Below are 25,427 nucleotides of genomic sequence, written 5' to 3'. Positions count from 1 at the left end.
AGATACAATCAAAAGATCGTCCAGATAGACGAAAACCCTATCACGAAGTGCTGCGGGGATCACTTTATCCATTAAACGGCATAACCTTTGGGCCGCATTGCACATCCAAAAGGCATGACCGTAAATGGTAGAGTGGTCGTCCTGGCACCGTGAATGCGGTTTTCTCTTTACTGGACGATTCTAGTGGTATCTGCCAGAACGCGTCTTTTTAGGTCGACACTAGAGATGTATATCGTGTCTCCCAAACGACTGAGCAAACCTTCGATGTGCGGAAATGGATAGGCATCCTTGACTGTCAGAGCATTGAGCTTACGTGCGTCCAGGCACAGCCTGTTTTTCTCGCCCCTGCGGACCAGAGTAACTGGATGACTCCATGGACTTTCACTAAGCTCAATCACACCGAGGTCAAGCATCCTATCGAGCTCCGCGTACATCAACTTTTGTACTGCCGGGGAGACAGGATAGTGACGATCTTTAACTGGAATTGCATCTCGAGTATCTATCGTATGCATTTCCAAATTTGTTTTTCCTAAGCCCTTTTTACTGTAGCAGGGGAACATCGATATGACGAAATCTAATCTTTGTCGCTGATCCGGGGTCAGCTTATGAGTCACGACATCTAGGGTACTATCTGCCTCCTCGCAGAGACTAACTCCATTAGTCGTAAGACTCTCGAGGCTGGCAAAACATTTTAAAAACCTTCATAAAATCGACCCCCAAGAAGAGCTCTCGATTCAGAGTAGGCACTAAATAGAATGTGATATCATTTACCGCATCACGAAACCTAACTTCAGCCCTGACACGACCGACTATCGGATGATTGGTACCATCTGCTGTTTTTATAACACTACTAAATTCGTGAACCTCAAGACCGGCGTCATTAACGAACTTTAGACAATTCCTACCGAGACAAGTTACCGTTGCCCCGCCTATCAAGTAAACCGATTATATTTTGGCCGCCTATACTTAATCGCGTATACAGTCGTGAGTCTTCACCCTCGTAAAGTGAAGCCGACGAAATTTTATGACGTAGCCTTTTCCTCACTTTATAACGTTCTCGAGCTTTTCTAATTTTATTCGTCACTCGACCGAATATTCTACTTCTAGCTTCATTATACTCTTGAATCCGAATATGCAGGGGTTTGAGTTCTCGAAGCCGGGGCTCAGATTTGAACTCAAACTCCGACCTATTCGGATTCTTTAATATTCTCAATTGTGGTTGTTTGTTGTTGCTTTTCCCTACACTGTACTGGGCCTACACCTCGGTCGACCCTCGCCTCCCCAGTTCGAGACGGGTTCCGGGACCTGTTTCCCTGACATTTGGGACACTTAGGGGGCCACCACGTTATCTTTACCACACCGGAAGCAAAACTGTCTGGTAATAGGCTCGGGACAGTCGACAAAACTATGACCAATGACCTTACAGTTCCAACAGGTATAGTGACTTGTGGACCGTATACCATCAACCTCCAAATCTATCAGCGACAAATCCTCCTCCTCACAAACCAGTTCATTCACCCTATGGGTAACATTAGTTCGCTGGTACAGTTGTCTTTGGTTAGCGATTAGATTCTCTGCCCGCCTCACCTCCCGACAAACTCGGAAAAAGTTTTAAGGCGAATCGAGAACATCATTTGAGCTAATGACGGTTTTAAATTCCCTCTCATGATTTCTACAAGTTGCTCCTCCGCATATGGGTGCTGCTGCTGGTTCGGAGCTTTATGACCGCATTGTAATAATCATCAAATGCCTCTTGCGGCAACTGACGGCGATTGAGAATCTTCATTTGTATTTCGTGCTCTTGTTCGAAACGACGGTATTGTGCTAGCAGGGCTTTCTCCAACTCCTCCCAGGTATTAATGTGGACAATTTTTCGGTAATCCCAAGTACCAGTCTAGAGCGGGGGCCGTCTAGAAGGAGATGGAAACTCTCAGGATTTCATCATCAGAGCATCCGTAATCCCTCTTCAACGCTCCAACTCTAAAAATGAATTCTTGGACATTCATAGTTTGCTGGTCCCATCAAATCTCACTCCCCATTGGCTAATTTAAACTTATCCAAGGGCTCTTGAGGTCTTGGCATGGACATTGCCAAGTTGTAGTTTAGAGGCGGTGGCGGTTGCTGAGCGGGTGGCCCCGACCAAGTATCCTGTGGATACCCAGCCTGGGACGCACTTTGCCGTTGGAAATTGGCCTGTGGACCTTGTGGTGGCTGCGGCCATAGTTGCTGTTGCTGAATAAAAGCGTGAGCTGACGGTTGGACGTACGGCAACTGGTTTTGTGGTTGTGGCTGGTTATGCCTGTTGCGCTGGCTGTAGATTCTGGGGGTTTCCCTGCGACCAAAGTTGCTGCGGCTGACTATTACACGCCGCCGGCTGCTGGATAAGCGGCAGAGGATTTTGCTGCTGAAGCAGCGACTGCTGCTGCTGGTACGGTGTCTGTACTGGCGGCTGCTGATATGAAGTCTGTACTGGAGGCGGCTGGATGCTAGCCTCTACTACTCTGGGAGCTGCTGGACCGACGGGTACATAATTTGGAGCTGGAATTAATGGTGGTGGCTGCTGATAAGTCGCCGGGCCAAGCGGCGTCGCTGGTTGACCATACCCCGATGGCTGTGCCTCCAAAGAGGTTCTGAAAGGCTGTGTAGTCGGCATTCCTTGGCCGATAGGGGACATCTCGGCAGGCACGGGAGCCGCATTACTCATCGACAGCGACAAAAACAGCTGCTTCATGTCATCTAATACTTTTTGTATTTTGTTGTCGACCTCCTTCATAAATTGAACTTGGCGCAAACCCACCGAAGCATCCACTATATTCTGGATGTCATTCACTTGGATGGAATTTTCCATCCCTTGGCCTGCCATACTACCTCGAACTTCCCTCCTAATGTTCTGCGCTGTTTCGCTTAGGAATGTCGGTGACACTACTGTCTGATTTGCACTCTCAGAACTGATGGACAGATCGTGGGTGCTGTGTGTAGTTGTAGTCGTTGTTGTACTGGCTGTGGGATGGGTAAACGTAGCGATAGATGCGGTAGGGGTATCGGTACTACAAGTTACATTACTCGCTGTTGCCATAGCGTTGGTTTGTTGTTCTAAACGACCCGCGCGACGGGTTAAAACCATTTAAAACAATTAATACAAAATTCACACTTATTTAAAAAAACAAGGTGTGTAAATATATATAAATACGAAATTCGTAGCACAGAATCTTTTGCAGCGTAAGTTCCAAAAGAAGATATAAACTAAAAGATTTTCGATCTTTCAAACAAAAAACCAAAAGAAAACAAACTCAAAATTCAAAACTTAAATAACTTGTATGCGGGCGGCATTTTCGGGTAAATAAAAGTTTGCAGGTAAGTTTTCACAATTTACATTGCTGAATTGTGTATAGATATGACCTAATTATTTTCCTATTCTGGTTTCAGGAGATGCAGAGTACGACTAACAACAACAACAAAACAAAAGGATGTACAAGAACTAATTGTCTTCCTACAGTACGGACTAACGAGGTGCAGCTTGATCAAGGTTACGTTCCTCTGGTATTCAAGGACTACCTTCCTAGACTTCCTGTAGAACTAAAACGTACGTATCTTTACGTTAAGAGCAATTAATTTTGGGCTATTGTAATCTAAAGGGATGTTGTAGCTATCCTTCCATCCAACTTGAGCATTTAGAGAATAAACTGTGTCTATTATCTCTAAGCCTCAAGTTGTTAGGAAAGGATAGCAACGAATGAATCCAGAATTCCGACCCTATTGTCCACACCAGATGTCGCAACGCGATCGGGACTCTTTAGTCCTCGAGACCGGGACTTACATCTGTGAGAACAATAGTTGCCATGCGCAATTAGGGATTCATACCTATTGAAACTAAAAGGAAGAAAAAATTAAAAATGTCAATACCCTATCCCGTCCGCCTACGTAGCTACAGCTAGGGACTCTTATTAACCTAACCGGCCTACGCAGACTTCAGGGAAATGATAGCTCCTATAAATTGGTCTATGGACCTACTTCGTGCCCCACGTTGGGCGCCATTTATGTAGTAGTGTGTTGTGTCAGCTGTTTGTTTAAATAAACAAACAGACAACATAAACACAAAAAGGAACAGAGCGGCCAGATTGCTAGCGGCGCTGGTATGCCCGCGTATTGCGCGGCTAAAGCTCGCCGGATGGGGTGGTTCTTGCCGGCAATCTGGACCACAAAACACACACTAACACAAAAATTCATACCAGCATTTGGGGGTATTATTAGAAAAGGGGCCAAAAGTAATCCTGCATCTCCCTACGGTCATACCTATACACAATACGACCCTCCCTCTCGAGGATTCATCCTCGCCATGACGTCATCTTCCTCGACGTCCCAGATCTTCCCTGCAAACATTTAGTCACCCTACTTACCGCCGATTATTAGAAATTTACCACATCATATTAATGATAACAAACTTAAATTTTCATTTAAACATTATAAAGGTTTCTGTTTATTATAAAAAAAATTAACAATGTCTCATCGAAATTTAGAATTTGAGTTTTAGAAAAATTTTAAAATATTAGCAAATTTTTAATAATCCAACTTCAGATGATAATTATTAACAAATTAAGTTTTTAATAATTATGCAAATTTAGGTTTTAGCAAATTTAGTTTTTAGTTTTAAGATTTTAACAAACTTTAGTTTTTAAGTTTTAGCAAAATTTAGTTTTTAAGTTTTAACAAAATTTAGTTTTTAAGTTTTAACAAGATTTAGTTTTTAAGTTTTTAGCTTTTAGATTTTAAGATTTAATCAAATTTTAGTTTTAATTTTTATCAAATTATAGTTTTTAAGTTTTAGGTTTCAAATTTCATTTAAGTTTTTACTTCATTTAGAGTTTTTCTTCTTTTAATTCAAGATTTTCCCTTCTACTTTCAGGTTCCTCAACATGGACAGCTGGCAGGACTAACGCAAATGGACTATTGAGGAGAGCTGGTTTGCAGGTGTGGTTTTCTGTCCGTCCGTTTTATAGTCTGTTCGGGTATTTCAGGTAAGTAACAAAAAATATATATATTATAAGAACCTTTTAAATAATTTGGTTTTTTTTTCCTTTTTTTTTGTATATACTGGTTTCCGGCAACCTATGAGTACAAATCTACCGCGACACTATTCATAAGTAGGCCTGAGCTCAATCCTAACCTTACGCGCACGCCTGGTTCAATTTCAACCAGCGGACTGGCTTCGAGCAACTAACCGTAAGGTTTGCCTATAAACGAATATAGGCTTTATTTTTTTTTTGTTTACTAAATTTTTTTTTATTTTTTTTATATATAGAAATTATCTAAAAGGACAGGTTCTGTCCGTCCTGTCGTTCGGGTAAGAGGTACACGTCTATGTCGAAAACCTTAATACCTGGGCACCATAGGACTGTTGGTGCGGATCTGCTAGAGTAGTCCCACGCTGGATGGAGCTGGCGATGGCGTGACTCAGGGTTGCTGCTTTAGTATTATGTTTCTCGCTTTATTTAGCTTTAAGATTGATTTAATTTAGTTTAAAACTTTTATGAATAAAAAAAAGAATTATTTAATTTAAATGAAGATTTTTTTTCTCTGACGGCCACGGGCTCCACCTTCTTCTTGGGCAGGGAAAAATGAAAAGACCGGCATTTTGGCTTTTAGGGACCGAGAAACCTCGGTAAACAAGATGGTTCCCTTCTATTTAATTAAATTTCAGCTATTCAGTCTTCTACAGTTTTTTTTTCTGGCATAAACATAAACATAAACAAAAACAAAACTATTTGTTTATGTTTTCCAGCTGTCAAACTGTTTACTAATCTGCGTTGCCAACTTTTTATCTAACTTCTTCTTTTTTAAATTTTGCCCTACTACAGGGTGCACACGACAAAGGGGACCTTATATGGGGGGTAAGGTCAATTATATACCGATCCATATAAAATTTTGTAGTGTGAATTTGGATCGCATGAAACTTATATGTGTCGAATTTCATCGGTATATTCGTATTTTTAAACCAGTAATAAGGGTTAAAACAAATTTGGAAGGAATGAAGAAATAGCTATCTGAACACTGTTGGACAATTTTTGCTAGCACCAATAGCCTTAATTGCCAATAGCGTTAAAGTCATTTTCTGAAGGGGACCTTATATGGTGGGTAGGGTCTATTATGGACCGATCCACATGAAATTAGAGAGTAATTGGCTCACATGAAACTTATGTATGCCGATTTTCATCGCTATATTCGTATTATTAAGCCAGTGATGATCATTATAGTCATTTTCTGAAGGGGACCTTATATGTGGGGTAGGGCCAATTATGGTCCTATGTCCGCCATAATTCATAATTTAATTTCGGAAGTTAAAAAACCGATTTATGCGAAATTTTGTGGCATTTGCTTCTTAAACAACGAATTTGTGAATATTTGAAGCTTTTTACACAATATAACCCCCCATCTTTTTTGATGGTGGGTATAAAAATAATACATCCAGCGAATTTTCTTGAAAAGGAGGGCACAATAGGCCCGCTAGTGGACTAGGTGTATATCTTCGGATTTGATGTAGTATACATCCTCCTATCAACCTAACTTAACCTAACCTATTCAAAAACTCTTTGTAAGAGAAATTGCAAGTACTTCTTTAACTCCCTATTCGTAGTAAGAAGTCTTATCAGCTTTTTAACTTATTATTATACCCTCCACCTTCGTGAGAAGGGTATATATAAGTTTGTCATTCCGTTTGTAATTTCTAAAATATAATTTTCCGACCCTATAAACTATATATATTCTGAATCGGAGTCGATTAAGCCATGTCCGTCTGTCTGTTGAAATCAGTTTTCTGAACACAGTATTTTGTTTTTGTTTTTTTGAGTATTTCGTTTCGTGTGTTTCATTGCCTTGTGTATGTTGTTTTTGTTTCTTGGTGTATTCAGTTTCGTATGTTGGGATGGCTGTCTATATTGTTTTTGTTTTCTTGGTGTATTGAATTTCGTATGTTTGGATGTCTGTTGGGTTCATTGCGTTGTGTACTTTGTTTTTGTTTTTTGTTTTGCATTTCGTTTCGTATGTTTGGATGTCTATTGATTTTACTGCCTTGTGTTTTTTGTTTTTTGTGTGTATATTTCGTTTAGCGTTGTTGTTCATTATGTTTTGTATTGTATGTATTGCTATAAGAATGATATAGTCGGGAAAATTAATTTTTAAATACACTATGGTCAAGGGTATATAAGATTCGGCACAGCCGAATATATCACTCTTGTTTTTCAATATAAGTTTTTCCTGGTATGTATATAAACTTACTTAAGTAAGTACTTACTTAAGTAAGTACTTACTTTAACATAAACTAAGCGCTAATTTCTTTTTACAATCACAGTTGTTATACATATTTTAGTACTTACCACATACTTTTAAACAAATTAAATATTTTAAATCAGAGATTCGAAAAGTTAAATCAATTTCAATAATTACAAAAAGCTAAACAGGTAAAAACATTTCTTATAATTAATCTTTATTTTCGGGTAACAAAATTTTTTTCAAAAGACCTTATATGAAGGTTATTATTTATTATAAACATGAATTTATACATAATTGGTAACGAAATTTGTAGAATTGTGCGGTTTTTGGTAAATTATGTAGTATCGTACTCAAATCATGTATGCATATATTTATATATTTTATGTGTTCTCAGTACTTAGGTTCTTTGATTTGATTAGATTTCTTGTTATTTAAAAAAATTTCAATTATAAACGCCGCGAACCATGCCTTCACGATTTCGTGTGTGCCATTTACACGTCAATATCCGTATATAAGTTCTTCGAAATGATGCATTGCAAAGAGCGTAGCACACCGGATTAATAGTAGAGTTAATGTAACAAAGAGCATAGAAAAATTCCCATAGCTCATTTGGTATACAATCGGAACAGGTAGTTAATGGTTTAATTAGAACTAAAATATTATAAGGAGTCCATGTAATAATAAAACTTAATAGTATTGCTGAAAGAGTTTTTGCAGCTTTGGATTCCTGGCGTTTTTCTTGTGATTTTTTCTTTTTCTTTCCAATGTTTCTTCCAGCTGCATGAACAGATTTACCAAGCTGTTTAGGAATTATTTTGGCATTAAGAGGAATTCTGACATCTGGAGAGATATGTGACATTCGACGTCCAAGGGGTAAACTGTATTCAGAATCTCGAGATGGTAAAGTTCGACGTGGAAGTAAATTAGTGGGAGGAATTGGGGAGTCTTCGTGTATCATTTTAATTGATGGTGTTATTTCCACGCCATTGCTTGCATTTCCACAATCTGGTGGCAATCTAATTAATATAGTATAAACAGATTCCTGACTAACTGAACGTGTTCCAATTTTATTGTTACATAAAGATCGTGACTCTCGGGTTCCTGTTACTGACGCAATGTCTTGAACTTGCGATAGTGGAGTTAGTGGATGTCTCAAAGGAATAGGTGATACATCAGGTAGTAAGATACTTGGTGGCCGAACGCCGCTTACACTCCCGCCTAAAGAGTATGTATCACGCATTATACTATGACACCTATTTAAATGAAAAAAAAAAAAAAAAATAGTTAAATATAATAAAACATATAATTTTTTTACTGAATGAATTTATTAAAAATGATTTTTTTATGTTTATAATTGTCATTTTATTAGCAGTGTTTCAATATCTGGTAAAGATTTTTAGTACTAAGTACAAATGTTGTATTATTTTGTCTGAAATATAGGCAATTTTTTCAAGTCTACATAACCTAATATCAAGCGATCTTACATTAGTACATTTGGGCATATGGGAATTTCCATGAAGAGGTCAACCAGGACTGAAAAAATAAACACCCAACAAATTTTTGTATAATACCAAAAACTTTGGTTGAGCTGATGGCCATAGTAGATAGTGTTCGTTTTTTCCTTTAACTTTATACTAATTCACTATTATGAAGTTTTTAAATAAATAAATAATTTTTGAAATCAATCTCTTATTACGAACTGGATTTCCAAATAGCGCTTTTGAGATAATTATTATATCTACAAGTTTATATTAAAACCCCAATAAAATACAGAAAATATTGAAAAAATTTAGATATTTGATTTAAAATAACCAATAGAAGAATAAGAAAAGAAAACAATAGAAAAATCGCGAATATTGAAACTTTATCTGAAATTTTAGCCAAATTTATTAAAAAAGTCAATGTGTCCACGTTTGCACTTTTAAATTTAATTAATCTAGCAACATAAATACGTATAAAAAATTAATTAGAGTACCGCTACTTGATTTACTTTTGAAAAAAGTATCAAAACAAACGGTTACCATTCTTGTGCCAAATTGTTAATTTTTTGCAAACATTTTAATTTTCAAGTTTAAATAAGAAAAATGTCACGTTTATTAGAAAACCAAATTGTTGAAATGGCAAAAAATAAATACTCTGGTCGTCAAATTGCCAAAAAGTTAGAAATTTGCCACCGAATAGTGCTACAAGTGCGAAAAAGAAAAAATATGAGCACACCAGAGGTTAAAAAAGTTCATTCGCGCTTGCTTTCGGAGAGAGATGACAAAGTAAGTATGCCAAAACGTATAAAAAGTCATAAAAGCCAAAGGACTTTGGATAAAATATTAAAAATTTGGGTTTTTTTAAACGTGCAATTAAATATCAATTTTTTGGCAGTTTGACGAATTGGCCGACTCATATCTTTAGAACGGTTTAACATATTTGCCCCTGTAATACATCAAATTGAAGCCGATAATATTTATAATATTTTATATGCATTAAATGAACTGTAAGTAGTACTGAATTCGAGATACCCCTTAGAGCGAAGATGAAGCCCATTTTATTTTCTATATTGTCAATTTTTGGAATAAAACAGTTATGTATTTAAAAGATCAAGTATACAATTTTTTTCATTTTATTCTTATTTAAATATATTCAAGTGACTGGCACATTAGGTTTTTGTTGCTCGTCCTTTTTAAGTAATTGGTTGTAATCTGTTATGAGCTAGCTGGACTCCTCGCTCTACCATGTCGTTCACAACTTTCAAGTTGTTTACCATCCTTTGCCCTTCCTAGTAGTTGATGTTCTGCGTCCAAGTTGCAGGATCTTTATCCAGAAATTCGGTGTTAATGGTAAATCTCCTGAACAACAGGTAAGCCTCACTTGTAATTAGGGATGGGAGTCCTTTTTCTAGGAATTTCGGCAATTCTTTTTTTAGTTTGGGTCGCATATTTCTGGAGTACTTCTCATTTTCTTCTGCTTGATTTGTTAAGATTTCTGTCGCCATTTGTCTCTTTACGGTGTTTTGCACTGTCGGGTCAAACAATGACAGGTCAACAATTTTAGAACTATGATACTACAGGTGATTTATAATTTTGTTAATTCCTTTTTCTGATATTTTTTGTCAATGCTTCCATATTTCAATATATTAAACTGGTTACGGAAGAGTTGTATTTTCAGACAGTAAATAGGCCATCCTCCGGGAATGGTGTACTGGACCTGGAGACCTGAAGCGTACATCTTTTCATTTAAAATGGCCAAGATATATCACTGCCAACTGTAACAGGTCCTTGTAGTCGTCTCTTGGCTGGCGTTACATTAGTTTTCTTTACAGTTTTATTTGATATTCGCTACTTCTTCTTTGGGCAGTAGTTTCAAAACATTTTCGCCTACATCGAACTTGGATTTATTAATCGCCGACCATTATTTTTGAAACATCTTGAATATGTCTGGTTGAGGTCCCTATGAGCTTCCAAACTTGCAGTCAAAAACCCCTCTCAACAAGACTTCTTAAACGTGGTGTCATGGCAAGCTCTCGACCTAACATCTGCTTTAGGATATTGCACGCTCCATTTATTTGATGCTGTTGTATCGAAGCACATATCCATGACCGAGCTGGCGAGATCCCATTCCTCTAGACATTGGTACAATGCTAGAGCTTGTTCCTCCCCAGTATACCATAGCAAACATATTTAAATGAAGTGAGTATTTGTCCATAATAATCAATAATAATACAAATAACGCATCTTCGCTCTCAGGGGTACCTAGTCACGTTCTTAGGGACATTAGCCTTTTTTCGGATTCAGTACTAGTTGCGGATTTTTTGCTTACAATATAAAATATTATTATTATTATAAACAGTATGACCTTTAATTTGATGTATGACACGTGCAAATAGCTTTAGCAGTTCCAGAGATATGGGTCGCAGACTACCAACAAATCTAGATTTTCAAAACTTTGAAGCCCCAGTGGAACGGGTTAACATCTTCCAATTGTGATTAAAGTTTGGCAATCCAAAAATCAAAACAACTTTTTAAATAATTTAAATAATTGATATATATTCAATTATTGTTTGGTCAAAAGTTGTAAAGGTTATTACAAATTCTTCGGATAATTTAGTGTCATAAAACACTTAAATGAGAAATATTCCAAAAAAAATCTCCACTTGACTTATGGACATAAATTGTGAAGGTTAAACTGTATATTAATACTTGTCAAAAATGTCTGTAACATAATACAATTTTCTAGTCTAAACCATAGCAGAAATATAGAAGGTAGTGTCAATCTCTCATTATTTTTTTAAATTTTCTATCTGACATGCTTAAGCATTTTGAAGTTTTCGTTAAATTAGTGATACCATATACAGTTTAATGTTTCCCATTTTATAATGAAATTTTTATATATACTTTGAAGTTTATGTAAAACATTTATAAAAATAATTTCAATTCAGTTAGAAAATATTATAAAAATTGTTCTTTTGAATAAAATCACATTTATATTAAAATCTTTGAAAACTAATTTGTAAAATTAATTAGAGAATATATATGAGCTGCATTTTCCCGAACTGCGAACTGTGAAGACAGAATTTTAGAATTTCAGGCAGGAGATCCTGATGTAACTTTAAGTCAACAAATTTTCAGCTCAATAAACGAAATACCAATAGATGATTTGGAACAACTTGAGCAGTTTTTAGATGAGATTTGCGATTTAAATGATGTTGAATTCGACGGTTTAGAGCATTTTGGCGGTTACATTATTTCAAAGATGGGTCTTACAGAACTTCAGAAAAAAAAGATCAAAATTGTCCGAGGGAGGGTTATATAAGCCAAATACCAATTTTTGAACCATTTGGAATACTTAAATTCAATTTTAAGATATAATGAAAAATCACTGTCAAGTAATCCAAATTATACGTCAAATTTGTTAAATTTATCTAAAATTGATTTATATAAGAAAATTGTTAAACGATTTTATCTAGGCCGAAAATTTTTCCGAATTAGGTTTTTAAACCGTCTTTAAAAAAAACAAATATTCACACAGCAATAAAGAAATGAAAAAAATTCTCACTTAATAAACCCGAAATGTGTTTTATTTATAAGTTTGTAGAGGAAATCAGTAATTTAATTAGCTTCCTTTAATATAACATAGATTTTATTTAGATAAATTAACTACACATTTTTTGTAAAATATTTCTTGAAATCCATTATTATTTTAAACATTTGGCAACTCTGTATATAAATTTTAAAATAAGGAAAACGTCAAAAAACCTTATTTAAATTTAATTTCTGGATTGGTCTAAACATAATTTGTATTTTGATTTTCAAAAATATAATACTGTTTTTTGGGCATACAATTTTTTAAAACATATCAAAAACTTTTTATTTTAAAACGTATTCGGTATGTATTTTATAAATACAATAAAAAACAAGTAAGAAAGTATAGTCGGGCTTGGCCGACCATATGATACCCTACACCAGTTATGAATATTAAATGTGATTTATTTTTCATAATAAAGCATTTATCTTGTATATTACCTTTATTCCGATTTATTTAAGAAATTTATTGACGAAAAAGTTATTTTCCAAAAGAGGCTTTATATGGGGGATAGGAGCAAATGTGGACCGATCCCGATAAAATGGGCTGGATAGATTTGTATTTATGTATATAATATGTTTTTGTCTGTGCTAAATTTCATTGCAATAACATGAATTGCGGATATTCAAGTCACTATCTGAAGGGGGCTTTGTATGGGGGCTAGGGTCAAATGAAGTCCTATCATTTCGAAATTCGGCGAGGTCATCAAAGCTTGTATAAAACTTAGTTGTACGAACTTTCATCGAGATACATTTATATTATACATAATTATGAGCTCAAAGGCCCTTTCGGGGGGTTCAGTTGTATGGGGGCTAGGTGAAAAAATGGACAGATTTTAACCATTTTCAATACGTCAATAGACGTCCTTGGGTCAAATAGTATTCCAAATTTCATCAAATTATCTTGAAAATTGCAACCTGTACTTTGATAACAACGTTTACATGGACACACGGACGGTCGAACGGACATCGTTAAATGTAGGGTATAACAAACAAAAAGTGTAATATACATTAAAAATAAGAACGAAATGTGCATAAATAATTGAATATTGGATATAAAATATTACAAATATTATAATGTAAATAGAAAATGTATTTATACCCTACACCACTTTAGTGGGGAGGGTATATTGGATTTGTGCTGATGTTTGTAACATACAAAAATATTCGTCCTAGACCCACCTTAAAGTATACCAATCGGCTTAGAATCGTTTTCTGAGTCGATTGTCCTATGTCCGTCCGTCCGTCCGTCCGTCCGTCCGTCCGTCTGGCTGGCTGGCTGGCTGGCTGGCTGTCCATGTAAACCTTGTGCGCAAGCTACAGGTCGCAATTTTCAAGGTAATTGGATGAAATTTGGCACACACGTTTTATTTGACCCAAGGACGAAGCCTATTGAAAATGGTTACAATCGGTCCATTATTTCACCTAGCCCCCATAGAACAGAACCCCCCGAAAAGGGCTTCTGAGCTCATAATTATGTTAAATATACAGATATATCGATAAAATACGGCACAACTAAGTTTTATAGAAGTCTTGATGACTCTGCCAAATTTCATAAAGATCGGGCCCCATTTGACCCTAGCTCCCATACAAAGTCCCCTTCAGAAAATTACTTGAATGTCCCAAATTAACTTATATACACAAATATCGCGATGAAATTCAGCACAATAAAATATTATGTAAATATAAATATATTCATATATTCATATATTCATATATCGGGCTTGGTCCATATTTGCCCCTAGCCCCCATATAAAGCCTCTTTCAGAAAATTAGTTTTTCATCCATAAATTGCTTAAATGTATCGGAACAAGGGAATATTGAAGATAAATGCTTTATTATGAAAAATAAATCACATTTAATATTCATAACTGGTGTAGGGTATCATATGGTCGGCCACGCCCGACTATACTTTCTTACTTGTTTTCGGATTAATTTTTTGAAAATTCTAATTATTTTCATAATATTTTTATTTTTTAATTTGAAGTGTGTTACTACTCAGTATTGTAGTCTTAAAATACCTTAATATATGAACTAAAAATTCAATGCCATTTTTCGAGAAAATTGTGGGTGATATACTTAGAGAAAAAATGGTTCGACATGGTTACTACAACTATACCATGTTCACTGTAACAATATATTTGCATTTAAACTAAACAGTTTTTAACGTCCTGTTCCGAAAATTTCTCAGCGACTAACATTTGGTTGGCAACACTAAAGCTATAAATCGATCATGGTAGAGGTGAGTGTCTCCACTAAATTTACCAGAAAATATATACCTGATGTATCCGGATGGTGCAGCTAGAATATTCTGGAAATGTTTAGATCCCAGCAAAAATAAAATGAAGTACTTCCAAAAGATTAAGATTTATCACCACTTCAAAAGTATATAGCTCTAAGTGAATTTTTTCACATTTTGTGGAAGTAGAGTTTAATGACTTCTAAAGAAACGAAAATAATTATATTTTCCCAATGCTGAAGAATTATATACAATTTTACTTCCAAATAACTTCCAAAAAAAGAACATAAAAATTACTTCTTGAGAATAAATTCGGAAATAGTGAATTTTGAATCAAATGAAAAGATATCCCTCCTATGACAAGCCTGTGTAAAAATCATCACTTCTGTAGGACTTTTTCAGTACTTTCATAGAGTAAATTCTAATTTGGAAGTTCTTTTTTTTTGCTGGGAAGATGATGACTAAACGCTGGCAAGAAATCAAATGAGTCAGGCTGTAATAAATCGTCATTGAGTAAAGCTAATAAAGTAAAGCTACAGTGTATTTTTATACCTGTGGTAGAGGTGTAAACTAACAACCCCACATGAAATGTCCTTGGTCGAGGGTGCTAAAATCTCCAAGGGTAACGTGAGTACTCAGGTGGAAGCCACAGGTCTGAATGCCACTGGAGCTGATGCGACGAAACAGACAAGTACCCCAGGTCTGGTAGTCGAAGATGCTACTGGGGTAGACAAAACAGAAAAGTTTTTGACAAGACAGAACAGAGTAACCTCGGACGACAGTGACGACAACCTCTCAGGTCTGAAAAATTTAAACTTTTATGAGACTGATGAGGAGAACGCACACTTGGTGTCCTCTGCATAATGCTTTGAAATGATGCATAAATGAGACCACACGAAAATTTTATAAAAATTTTCGTGTGGTCTCAAGGACAAGTTTACACGTTTCGGAACAATTCAAGAATGTTGGCATATATTATATTTTTGCACATTCAACAAAGGCTCTGGAAACGTTGAAAATAAACAGTAATATTACTGTTACATAGTATTTTTTTCTTAATCGGTTAATTGATAGAAATTGTTCGGTTTATTCGTTATTTGAAATTTGGCAATTTTAATTTATTCGAACGATTAATAATCAAAAATTTATCGATTAACCGATCGACGATTAATCGTTTGAATACTCTAGTAATTAGCTAATAATTGTTTGTTGTTTTAGTGTTTTCTCACCACTACAATACAACTTCCCAACGTAAAAATAACATTATGTACTCGCTTATCTAAGTGATATTTCGTGGCAGTCAGTGGTGATGCTTTCACTTACTCTTCCACTTAAATTTAAAATAATAGTACTAGGCTGCCTCATCGGTGTGCTCCCGCTTAAAATGTAAGCCACAATATCATTAGGGCAAATTAAAATTTCACTTACATAATGTATGGGGTTCTAAGCGAAGGTAATGAGACGCTTATAAACGCTTGCGAATAAGGATATAATGTATGTAGGTTACAATCCTATTTGCATTTGTATGCCTTGAGATTTTGTTATAGAATATATTTTTGTTTTATATTTATTTTAAAATTATGCAAATTTATTTAAAAATTATCATCAAATAAAGTTAGTTAGTTAGTTTGAAAGGAAGATATATATACATCAAATCCGAAGAAATACACCTAGGTCTCTATCGGGCCTGTTGTGCGCTCCTTAACCAGTGCCTCAGGTGGGAATCGAACCCACCACCTCCGGTCTACCAGACTAGAACACTAACCACTAACCTACCGGTTGCCACATCAAATAAAGTTAATATGTATTATTATTCAATATAATTTAATATAATATATAATTTAACAATTTTAACGAAAATAAAATTAATCATAATTGTTTTTTGAAATTTTCGGCCATCTTCTTTACAGAAGCTGTAAATTCTGTAAGCAAACAAGAGGAAATTGTCAGTATTAAAACTAGACTATATGAAGTAATTTTACCTTAATTTTTAAATCCGTTCTTGCCATTTAGATCACCATAATTATTTTACATTTTTACAATAAAATAACCTTTTTTAACAAAACACAACTTCACTTATGAAAGATCAACTTTAAACTGACATAGAAACAAAAATAATTCTGTACTGTACTCTAAGTACTTAGATTGCTCGCTTAGAACGTCATACTGATGTCAACGAATATTATCTAAGTACATTGTTTCATTTACCGGGTTTCTTAGCGACTCTCTTGTAGATACATATTTTTAAACGAAATTATGATCACATTGGATCATAATATAATGATGTATAACAATATTATGATAAATATTAATACGAATAATAAATTTGAACAAGTTAGAGTGCTATATTCGGCTATGCCGAATCTTAAATACCCTCCACCAGCAAGCTACTTTTTAATGAAACCCATTTAACTATCTAAGTTTTAGATAAGTTGGCAAAATTTTTGTTTCCTTATTGAGGGTACTAACATTTATGCATATGTCAAACTAATTTTAATGAGGTCGAGAAAAATGTATATTAATAGGCCAGTTTGAAAACATTTTAATATAATGATTTAGCTGTACACAGAACATACTCATTTTGAATTTTATCCGGATATAATCATTTAATTACGAATTAAGTGATTTTCAGAAGTATATCTTATATGGGAGCTATGACAACCTATGGACCGATCCGGAAGAAAAAATCCGTAGAATGATTTATATATACAAAATACACATTTATGTCGAATTTTATCCCGATGACTTTGATTGTTAATGTGCATTTGAGTAATTTTCGGAAATAATCCTTATATGGGAGTTGTGACCAATTATCAACCGATAAGGAAAAAATTTCGTATAATGATTTATATGCCAAAAAAAATTCAAGTCGAATTTTACTACAATAGATTTATTAATTAATGAAATATGTGCGTTTAGGTGATTTTCGGAAGTGGACTTAATATGTATAGGAGCTATGACCTTACACAAAACATATTTGTGTCGAATTTTATCAAGATATCTTTATTTGATAATGAAATAGTGATTTTTTTGAAGGAGCTATTACCATATATTGAACAATCCGGAAAAAATTTGGTAGGATGATTTATATGCTCACAAAACATATTCAAGTCGTACTTTATCCAGATAGCTTTATTATTCAAAGAAATATGTGCGTTTAAGTGATTTTCGTAAGTGGACCCTCTATGGGAGCCTATCCGGAAAAAAATTCGTAGAGTGATTCATATAAAGACAAAACATATTTGTGTCGAATTTTATCAAGATAACTTTATTTGACAATGAAATATGTGCGTTTAAGTAATTTTCGGAAGTGGGACTTATATGGGAGCTATGACCAATAATGAACCGATCCGGGGAAAAAGTGGTAGAATGATTTATATGTACACAAAACATTTTCAAGTGAATTTTATTCTTATAGCTTTAGAATTTAATGAAATATATTCGTTTAAGTGATTTTCGGAAGTGGACCTTATATGGGAGCTATGACCAATTATGAGCCTATCCGGAAAAAATTTCGTAGAGTGACTCATATAAAGACAAAACATATTTGTGTCGAATTTTATCACGATAGCTTTATTTGACAATGAAATATGTGCTTTTAAGTGATTTTCGGAAGTGGGCCTTATATTGTAGCTATGACCAATAATGGACCGATCCGTAAAAAAATTGGTAAAATGATTTGAATGTACATAAAACGTATTTTTGTCGAATTTTATCCCAATAGCTTTAGAATTCAATGAAATATATTTGTTTAAGTGATTTTCGGAAGTGGACCTTATATGGGAGCTATGACCAATTATGGGCTTATACGGAAAAAATTTAGTAGAATAATTCATATTTATACGAAATATATTTATTTAGAATTCTATCACGATAGCTTTATTTGACAATGAAATATGTATTTTTAAGTGATTTTCGGAAGTGGGGTTATGTGGGAGCTATGTCCAATAATGGACCGATCCGTAAAAAAATTTGTAAAATGATTTGTATGTATACTAAACATATCTGTGTCGAATTTTATTCCGATAGCTTTATAATTCAATGAAATATATGCGTTTAAGTGATTTTCGGAAGGGGATTTTATATGGGAGCTACGACCAATTATGGACCTATACGGAAAAAATTTCGTAGAGTCATTTATATTTAGACTAAACATATTTGTGTCGAATTTCATCAAGATAGCTTTATATGACAATGAAATATGAGCTTTTAAATGATTTTCGGAAGTGGGCCTTATATGGGAGCTATGACCAATAATGGACCGATCCGTAAAAAATTTGGTAGAATGATTTGTATGTACACAAAACATATTTAACTCGAATTTTATCACAATAGCTGTATTCATCAATTAAATATGTGCGTTTAGGTGATTTTCGGAAGTGGACCTTGTATGGGAGCTATGGCCAATTGTGGACCGACTGAGATCTACGTTGACAGTATGATTTCTGTACATATTATATTTGCATGTACAAAATTTTGTGTTGATACCGATATATTTGAGGGAGTTATTAACGATAAACTAATTTCCGGGAATATATACCTTTGTATGGGGGCTATGGGAAATATTGGATCGATTCTAAAGATTTTCAACATAATTGATCACTGCCATGAAAAAATAATGTGTGACAAAATTCATCGAAATATCTTAGGTAGTTTCTGAGAAAACTTCAAAAGAATTATAAAAAAACCGTAATTTTTTAGAGGTAGTCTGAAATTTTTACTCATAACTTTTTACGTTGTGAACCGATTTTGCTGATTTTCAATACCAAACTGCCTAGGATAATATTTTGGGTGAATTTGGTTGATTTCCTTTGCTTAGTTTTAACGTGAGCGTGTTTTACACAGACAGACAGACAGACAGACAGACAGACGGACAGACGGACATAGCTAAATCGACTCTACTTTGTTGGGTCTTAGATGAATATTTCTTGGTGTTACACACGGAACGACAAACTTATATATACCCTCTATCACCACTGATGGTGATGGAGGGTATAAAAATGGCCCTAACGTTGTGAAATGAAGAAATACGCAAAAAACTTTTTTCTTTGGGGCTAATTTGCATTCTTAAATATTGTGAAATACGTGAATATTAAGATGAAAGATGAAAAAATGGCCACAAAAAAAAAAAAAAAAAAAAAAACATATAAAAATTTGGGGTGATCTTTCATTATTATCTATATATATATAAAATTCTAACGTTACTGACTCACTGATTCATCATCGCACAGTCTAAACGGTTGAACATAAAGAGCTGAAATTTGGACAGGAGATTATTCTCTCACCAGAAAGATCCACTAAGACGGGATTTTTGAAAAATTCGAATGTTTAGGGGGTAAAAAAGGGTAAAAACGGATAAATTCGGTAACCTCATACATATCTCCTAAACCAGAAAAGATACAAAAACAGTTTAAAGCTTACAGTCGTTTATTTAAAAATTTATTGGTGTCTGGAACTTTTTCCAAATTCGGCCCCTTTAAGGAATAAACGGGTAAAAACTGTATTTTGGCACTTTTTTTGCACCCCATGTATATTTAAAACAAGTGAGCAGTTAACTAAAATTCCATCGCCACTATTAAAAAACTATACATTTAAGTGATTTTCTATATTTAGGACTGAAAATGTATGATTGTAATCAAATTATGGTTTTAACAATTTCCTAATTATTATATTAACCAATTTAATCTTTCATATATTTTTTTTATTAATTCGGTAAATACAACCGAATTAAATTTAGCATTCAAATGTAATTATTTCGAATATTAGTATTTGCATATAGGTTGAAGCTACAGATTTTTAGTTAAATAAACATTATTCCGTCATCACAACCAATTATCAGTTGAAAAAGTTAAAGAGTCTAAATAAATTCGAAATTTCCAACCGATTATTTGGTAGGTTTTGTTGACGTCTACAAAAAAATTGTGATTTACAAATATTTGGAAAAGATAAATGGAATTGCTGTTGCGGGTTGATGTTTAATGTTACAGGCGAATAAAATAGAAAAAGGCAATGTTCAATCAAAAATCCATTTTGTAGTTGCTTTTAAGAGATTTCATTGCGTTTGCCGGAATTAAAGCAAGTAATTCAAATCTACAAGAAATGCAAACCGTTCAACGTAGAATATTTCTCTAAAAACTGAAAGGAAAGTATGTGACGGTTGAGATTTTATATTTCAATGACCAATTATTTTTTCGCTGTTATTGCCTTAATTCTGCCCAACACTGAGATTAAGGAATGATCGTCAATAATCATTATTGTGATTGGTTACTTTGTTATTAAACTTTCACTGAACGTATACTTTTCATTCAGGTTTTAAACTGGGAAGAGTTTAAAGAGAATTTATCCCGTTAGTTCATTTAATAAGTGAAAAGTCATTAAGCATTGAAATCATTCATTGATAAATGGCAGCGTGAATGAGCAACATCTATTACTCTTATAATTGGTAACTAAAAGTGTTAAGAGTTTAAAGTTATAATTTTGAGTTCGAAAATTAATGAAATATTTAAACATTAAATATACAGTTTCGGGGCTTATCATTCCCGAAACCCACGTGTACCACTGAACCGTTACCTGTTACATATTTTTGGTTTCAAATACCACGTTGACGAAATTGGAACATATTATAACTTATTTTTTCGGATCCCCACAAAGATTCAATACTTTTCATTGTATCACCAGACAATTAAAGCACTTTACCAGCCAGTCTCCATGCTTGTCAGATATACTAAACTTATCAGCTATAACAATGCCACGGATATTCTAAAACTTATCAGCTATAACAATACTCCCAGCCGGAACATACAATCTCAGATATAACTAAAAACTCCTGAAAATACTCTCAGACAACCTACTAGCTTTAACGGAAATCTACCAAATACCACTATTCTCATCCAAATCTTACCAATCACCAACAATATCAGCCAGTTTTAACGGAAACTATCGGGCATAACTACCACCATAGACAATAATTCCCTTTATCCCTAACCATTTATCCAATTTTTTCTTAAAATACGTTTTTTTAATTAATTATTTAAGTTTTCTTGATTTTTCCTTAAGTTTATTTCAAACTGATTTTCGTTTCTTTGATAACAATTCTAATTTTTTTTCGTTCTAAATTGTTTAATTTAACATTACTACAATTTGTATTTACTACAGATTGTAATCAATTTTCGAATTATCCTAACCCTGACAATTTCATTCTTAATTTTTTTTAAGTTAATTCATAAATCAGTTCTACGTTCTCTTAATTCTTTAAATTTACATTCTTTTATATTTAATACTTCCTACTTTAAGAGACCCTTAATCTAGCACAGTACTACGAATGCACAGGCCTATGCAACGTGGGATTGTTAACCGTAAGTTCTCTTTATTCTTTTTATTATTAATATTATCATTTTACATACCTTTCTTTAAAAACATTATGATATTCTAATATGTTCACCTTAATGATTTATTTTGTTAATCAATCTCGTTATTCTCCTCTTTAATTTTCCTTAATTTCTTTTGTACTTAAATTTTTATTTATTTAACATTAATATTTATGACTTAATAAATACGATGGATATGATGAAGTAAACCTGAATTTAACTTAAGAAATCAAACAAAATCCCTTTAAATGGCATGGGTGGAACAATGGATGGTGTGGGCAAGGGATTACGTCATCTAATAATCCCAGGGGTTAGCGATAACAAACAATTAAAGTAGTCTCAGGTGTAATTAGTATTTTCTCTCCGTCTGTCTGTGAAATGTTAGTTTTCGCACGTTCCGAATATTTTCTGTATGGCAAGGTTTTCTGTGATAGATTTTAGTGGCAAGAACCCCACCTCATACCGGCGAGTCCTAGCTCAAGTGAACGTGCAGCCTCTAAATCATCCCTAACATCAAGAAAGAAAAGTTTAAGAAAGATTCCATTACAAGTAGCTCCAACCAAAGGTCAAACATGTACATAATATTCCCCTAAATGAGATGCGAGAAGTATTTAAAATGTGTGTATCTAAAAGCATTTTTACATATTTAAAATGAAATATTGTTTATAAATAAAATCCACAAATAAAGGCATAATAATTAATATTTCAGTTGTAGATACTAATAGTTTCAATTCTCATTACCGAATTATTTTTTAAAATAATTCGGAGTTTCATGTATTCGGAAATACTAATCGAATTTTTCAGTTACTGCAATAGAATTATGTGGTAGTTGTTAGAACCGACTAAATTCGATTGGAAACAAATTCGGTTACTGCAACGAATCTGTTTTCTCTGTGTAATTAAGTGTGTAGAGCCTGTATTAAGTGAGAACCTATAAAAGGGACTTTTTGGTACTTTTTAATTATTCAAAAGGTACTTTTTGAATTTTCTATAATATTGAACCTAGAAACATAAAATTAAATATGTAGAGCACGGATTATGTGAGAACCAATAAAGGGGTCTTTTGGTAGTTCTTCGTTCTTCAAAAGGTACTTTTTGAAATTTTTATAGGCAATTTTGAACCTAGAAACATAAAATTATGTATGTAGAGCCAGGATTATGTGAGAACCTATAAAGGAGACTCATGTAATTAAGTATGTATAGCCCGGATTAAGTGAGAACCCATAAAGGGGGACTTTTTTATACATTTCCGCTCTTCAAAAGGTACTTTTTGAAAGTTCTATAATATTGAATCTAAAACCATGATATTAAGTATGTAGAGCCCGGATGAGTTGAGAACCCGTAAAAGGTAACTTTTTCATTCTTCGACTGGTAGTTTTTGAAATTTCGATAATGATAAAGTTTCTATGAGTTTTCTATAATATTATCGAAACATAAAATTAATAATAATGGGACTTTTCGGTACTTTTTCGTTCTACATATGTAGGTACTTTTTTAAGTTTTCTTTAAAATTGTTGAAATGTTGGAACTTTTTCGTTCTCCAAAAGGTACCTTTTTAATTGTCTATAATATTGAACCTAGAAATATGAAATTATGCATGTAGAGCCCGGAGTAAGTGAGAACATATAAAAGGATATTTGTTGGCACCTTTTCGTTCTTCAAAAGGTCATAGACATTGTGACACTTTTGAAATTTTCATAACGTCCATGGACAATGTGACTCAATTTAGTGAGTCATAATACCACGGAATATAATAATTCATTACGAAAAATTAACCAATGTTTGGGACCACTTTTCATTAATTTTGGAGTGATTTTTCGTAAACAAAGTTGGGGTTATACATCATAATGAATTATGACCCCAATTTAGGGGAAATTTTTCCTTTTATATTTTGCGGCCATTTTTCGCACCGCCGAACTAAAATCCCTAAAATTATTTTTAAAACTAATCACGTTCTTAACAAAATAATATGGCACTACGAACGAAGTCCCCAATGAACTAAATCCCCAAACCAATAATTTTGGGGAGTTATTTCATTATAAACAGAGATGGGAGAGATGGGGGTAGTGCACTAAATTTTTAGTTAAATCAATATTTCACTAGCACTAAATATTATTTTAAAATATATATTTTTCACTAATTTCAGCAGCTTAGTGGTATTACATAATATTTTTTAGTGAAAATGTTATTTTTTAAGTATAACTCAATTGAGTGGTAGTGTAGAAAAAAGAACTATACTCAAATAGTTAAAAATTTGAATTTGAAAATTTGTCACTAACAAAAGGCTGCAATAATTTTTATACCCTCCACCACCATCAGTGGTGATAGAGGGTATATATAAGTTTGTCGTTCCGTGTGTAACACCAAGAAATATTCATCTAAGACCCAACAAAGTATATATATTCTGGGTCCTTATCAAATTCTGAGTCGATTTAGCTATGTCCGTCTGTCTGTCTGTGTAAAACACGCTCACGTTAAAACAAAGCAAAGGAAATCAACCAAATTCACCCAAAATATTTATTATTATGCTAAGCAGTTTGGTATTGAAAATAAGCAAAATCGGTTCACAACGTAAAAAGTTATGAGTAAAAATTTCAGACTACCTCTAAAAAATTACGGTTTTTTTATAATTCTTTTGAAGTTTTCTCAGAAACTACCAAAGATATTTCGATGAATTTTGTCACACATTATTTTTTCATGGCAGTGATCAATTATGTTGAAAATCTTTAGAATCGATCCAATATTTCCCATAGCCCCCATACAAAGGTATATATTCCCGGAAATTAGTTTATCGTTAATAACTCCCTCAAATATATCGGTATCAACACAAAATTTTGTACATGCAAATATAATATGTACAGAAATCATACTGTCAACGTAGATCTCAGCCGGTCCACAATTGGCCATAGCTCCCATACAAGGTCCACTCCCGAAAATCACCTAAACGCACATATTTCATTGATGAATACAGCTATTGTGATAAAATTCGAGTTAAATATGTTTTGTGTACATACAAATCATTCTACCAAATTTTTTATGGATCGGTCCATTATTGGTCATAGCTCCCATATAAGGCCCACTTCCGAAAATCATTTAAAAGCTCATATTTCATTGTCATATAAAGCTATCTTGATGAAATTCGACACAAATATGTTTAGTCTAAATATAAATGACTCTACGAAATTTTTTCCGGATAGGTCCATAATTGGTCGTAGCTCCCATATAAAGTCCCCTTCCGAAAATCACTTAAACGCATATATTTCATTGAATTATAAAGCTATCGGAATAAAATTCGACACAGATATGTTTAGTATACATACAAATCATTTTACAAATTTTTTTACGGATCGGTCCATTATTGGTCATAGCTCCCACATAACCCCACTTCCGAAAATCACTTAAAAATACATATTTCATTGTCAAATAAAGCTATCGTGATAGAATTCTAAATAAATATATTTCGTATAAATATGAATTATTCTA

General features: G+C 33.7%; 1 protein-coding gene and 2 long non-coding RNA genes across 4 annotated transcripts in view; 2 read left to right on the top strand and 1 right to left on the bottom strand.

Annotated features, from left to right (window-relative positions):
* The first annotated feature begins 2,307 nt into the window (after nucleotides 1-2,307).
* LOC119609939 lies at nucleotides 2,308-5,014 on the top strand. The gene is made up of 3 exons (XR_005231966.1): nucleotides 2,308-3,354; nucleotides 3,427-3,583; nucleotides 4,904-5,014. It is a non-coding gene; the product is annotated as an uncharacterized LOC119609939 (long non-coding RNA).
* Nucleotides 5,015-5,024: 10 nt separating this feature from the next.
* On the top strand, nucleotides 5,025-5,624 carry LOC119609946. The gene is made up of 2 exons (XR_005231967.1): nucleotides 5,025-5,225; nucleotides 5,300-5,624. It is a non-coding gene; the product is annotated as an uncharacterized LOC119609946 (long non-coding RNA).
* Nucleotides 5,625-7,485: 1,861 nt separating this feature from the next.
* LOC119609916 (muscarinic acetylcholine receptor DM1) overlaps nucleotides 7,486-25,427 on the bottom strand; it is a 98,303-nt gene continuing 80,361 nt past the window's right edge. For both annotated transcript variants that reach the window (XM_037964958.1, XM_037964952.1), the window contains one exon: nucleotides 7,486-8,519. In XM_037964958.1, coding sequence (XP_037820886.1) covers nucleotides 7,709-8,519 — 811 coding nt within the window. In that variant the 3' untranslated portion in view covers nucleotides 7,486-7,708. The remainder of the gene's footprint in view (nucleotides 8,520-25,427) is intronic.

This window comes from Lucilia sericata, unplaced genomic scaffold, assembly GCF_015586225.1.
Source record: "Lucilia sericata isolate MDLA Ls3-8-SP2 unplaced genomic scaffold, ASM1558622v1 Contig000025F_arrow, whole genome shotgun sequence".
Classification (NCBI taxonomy): domain Eukaryota; kingdom Metazoa; phylum Arthropoda; class Insecta; order Diptera; family Calliphoridae; genus Lucilia; species Lucilia sericata.
Note: the sequence above shows the minus strand (reverse complement) of the source record. Positions and strands in the feature narration are given on the sequence as shown.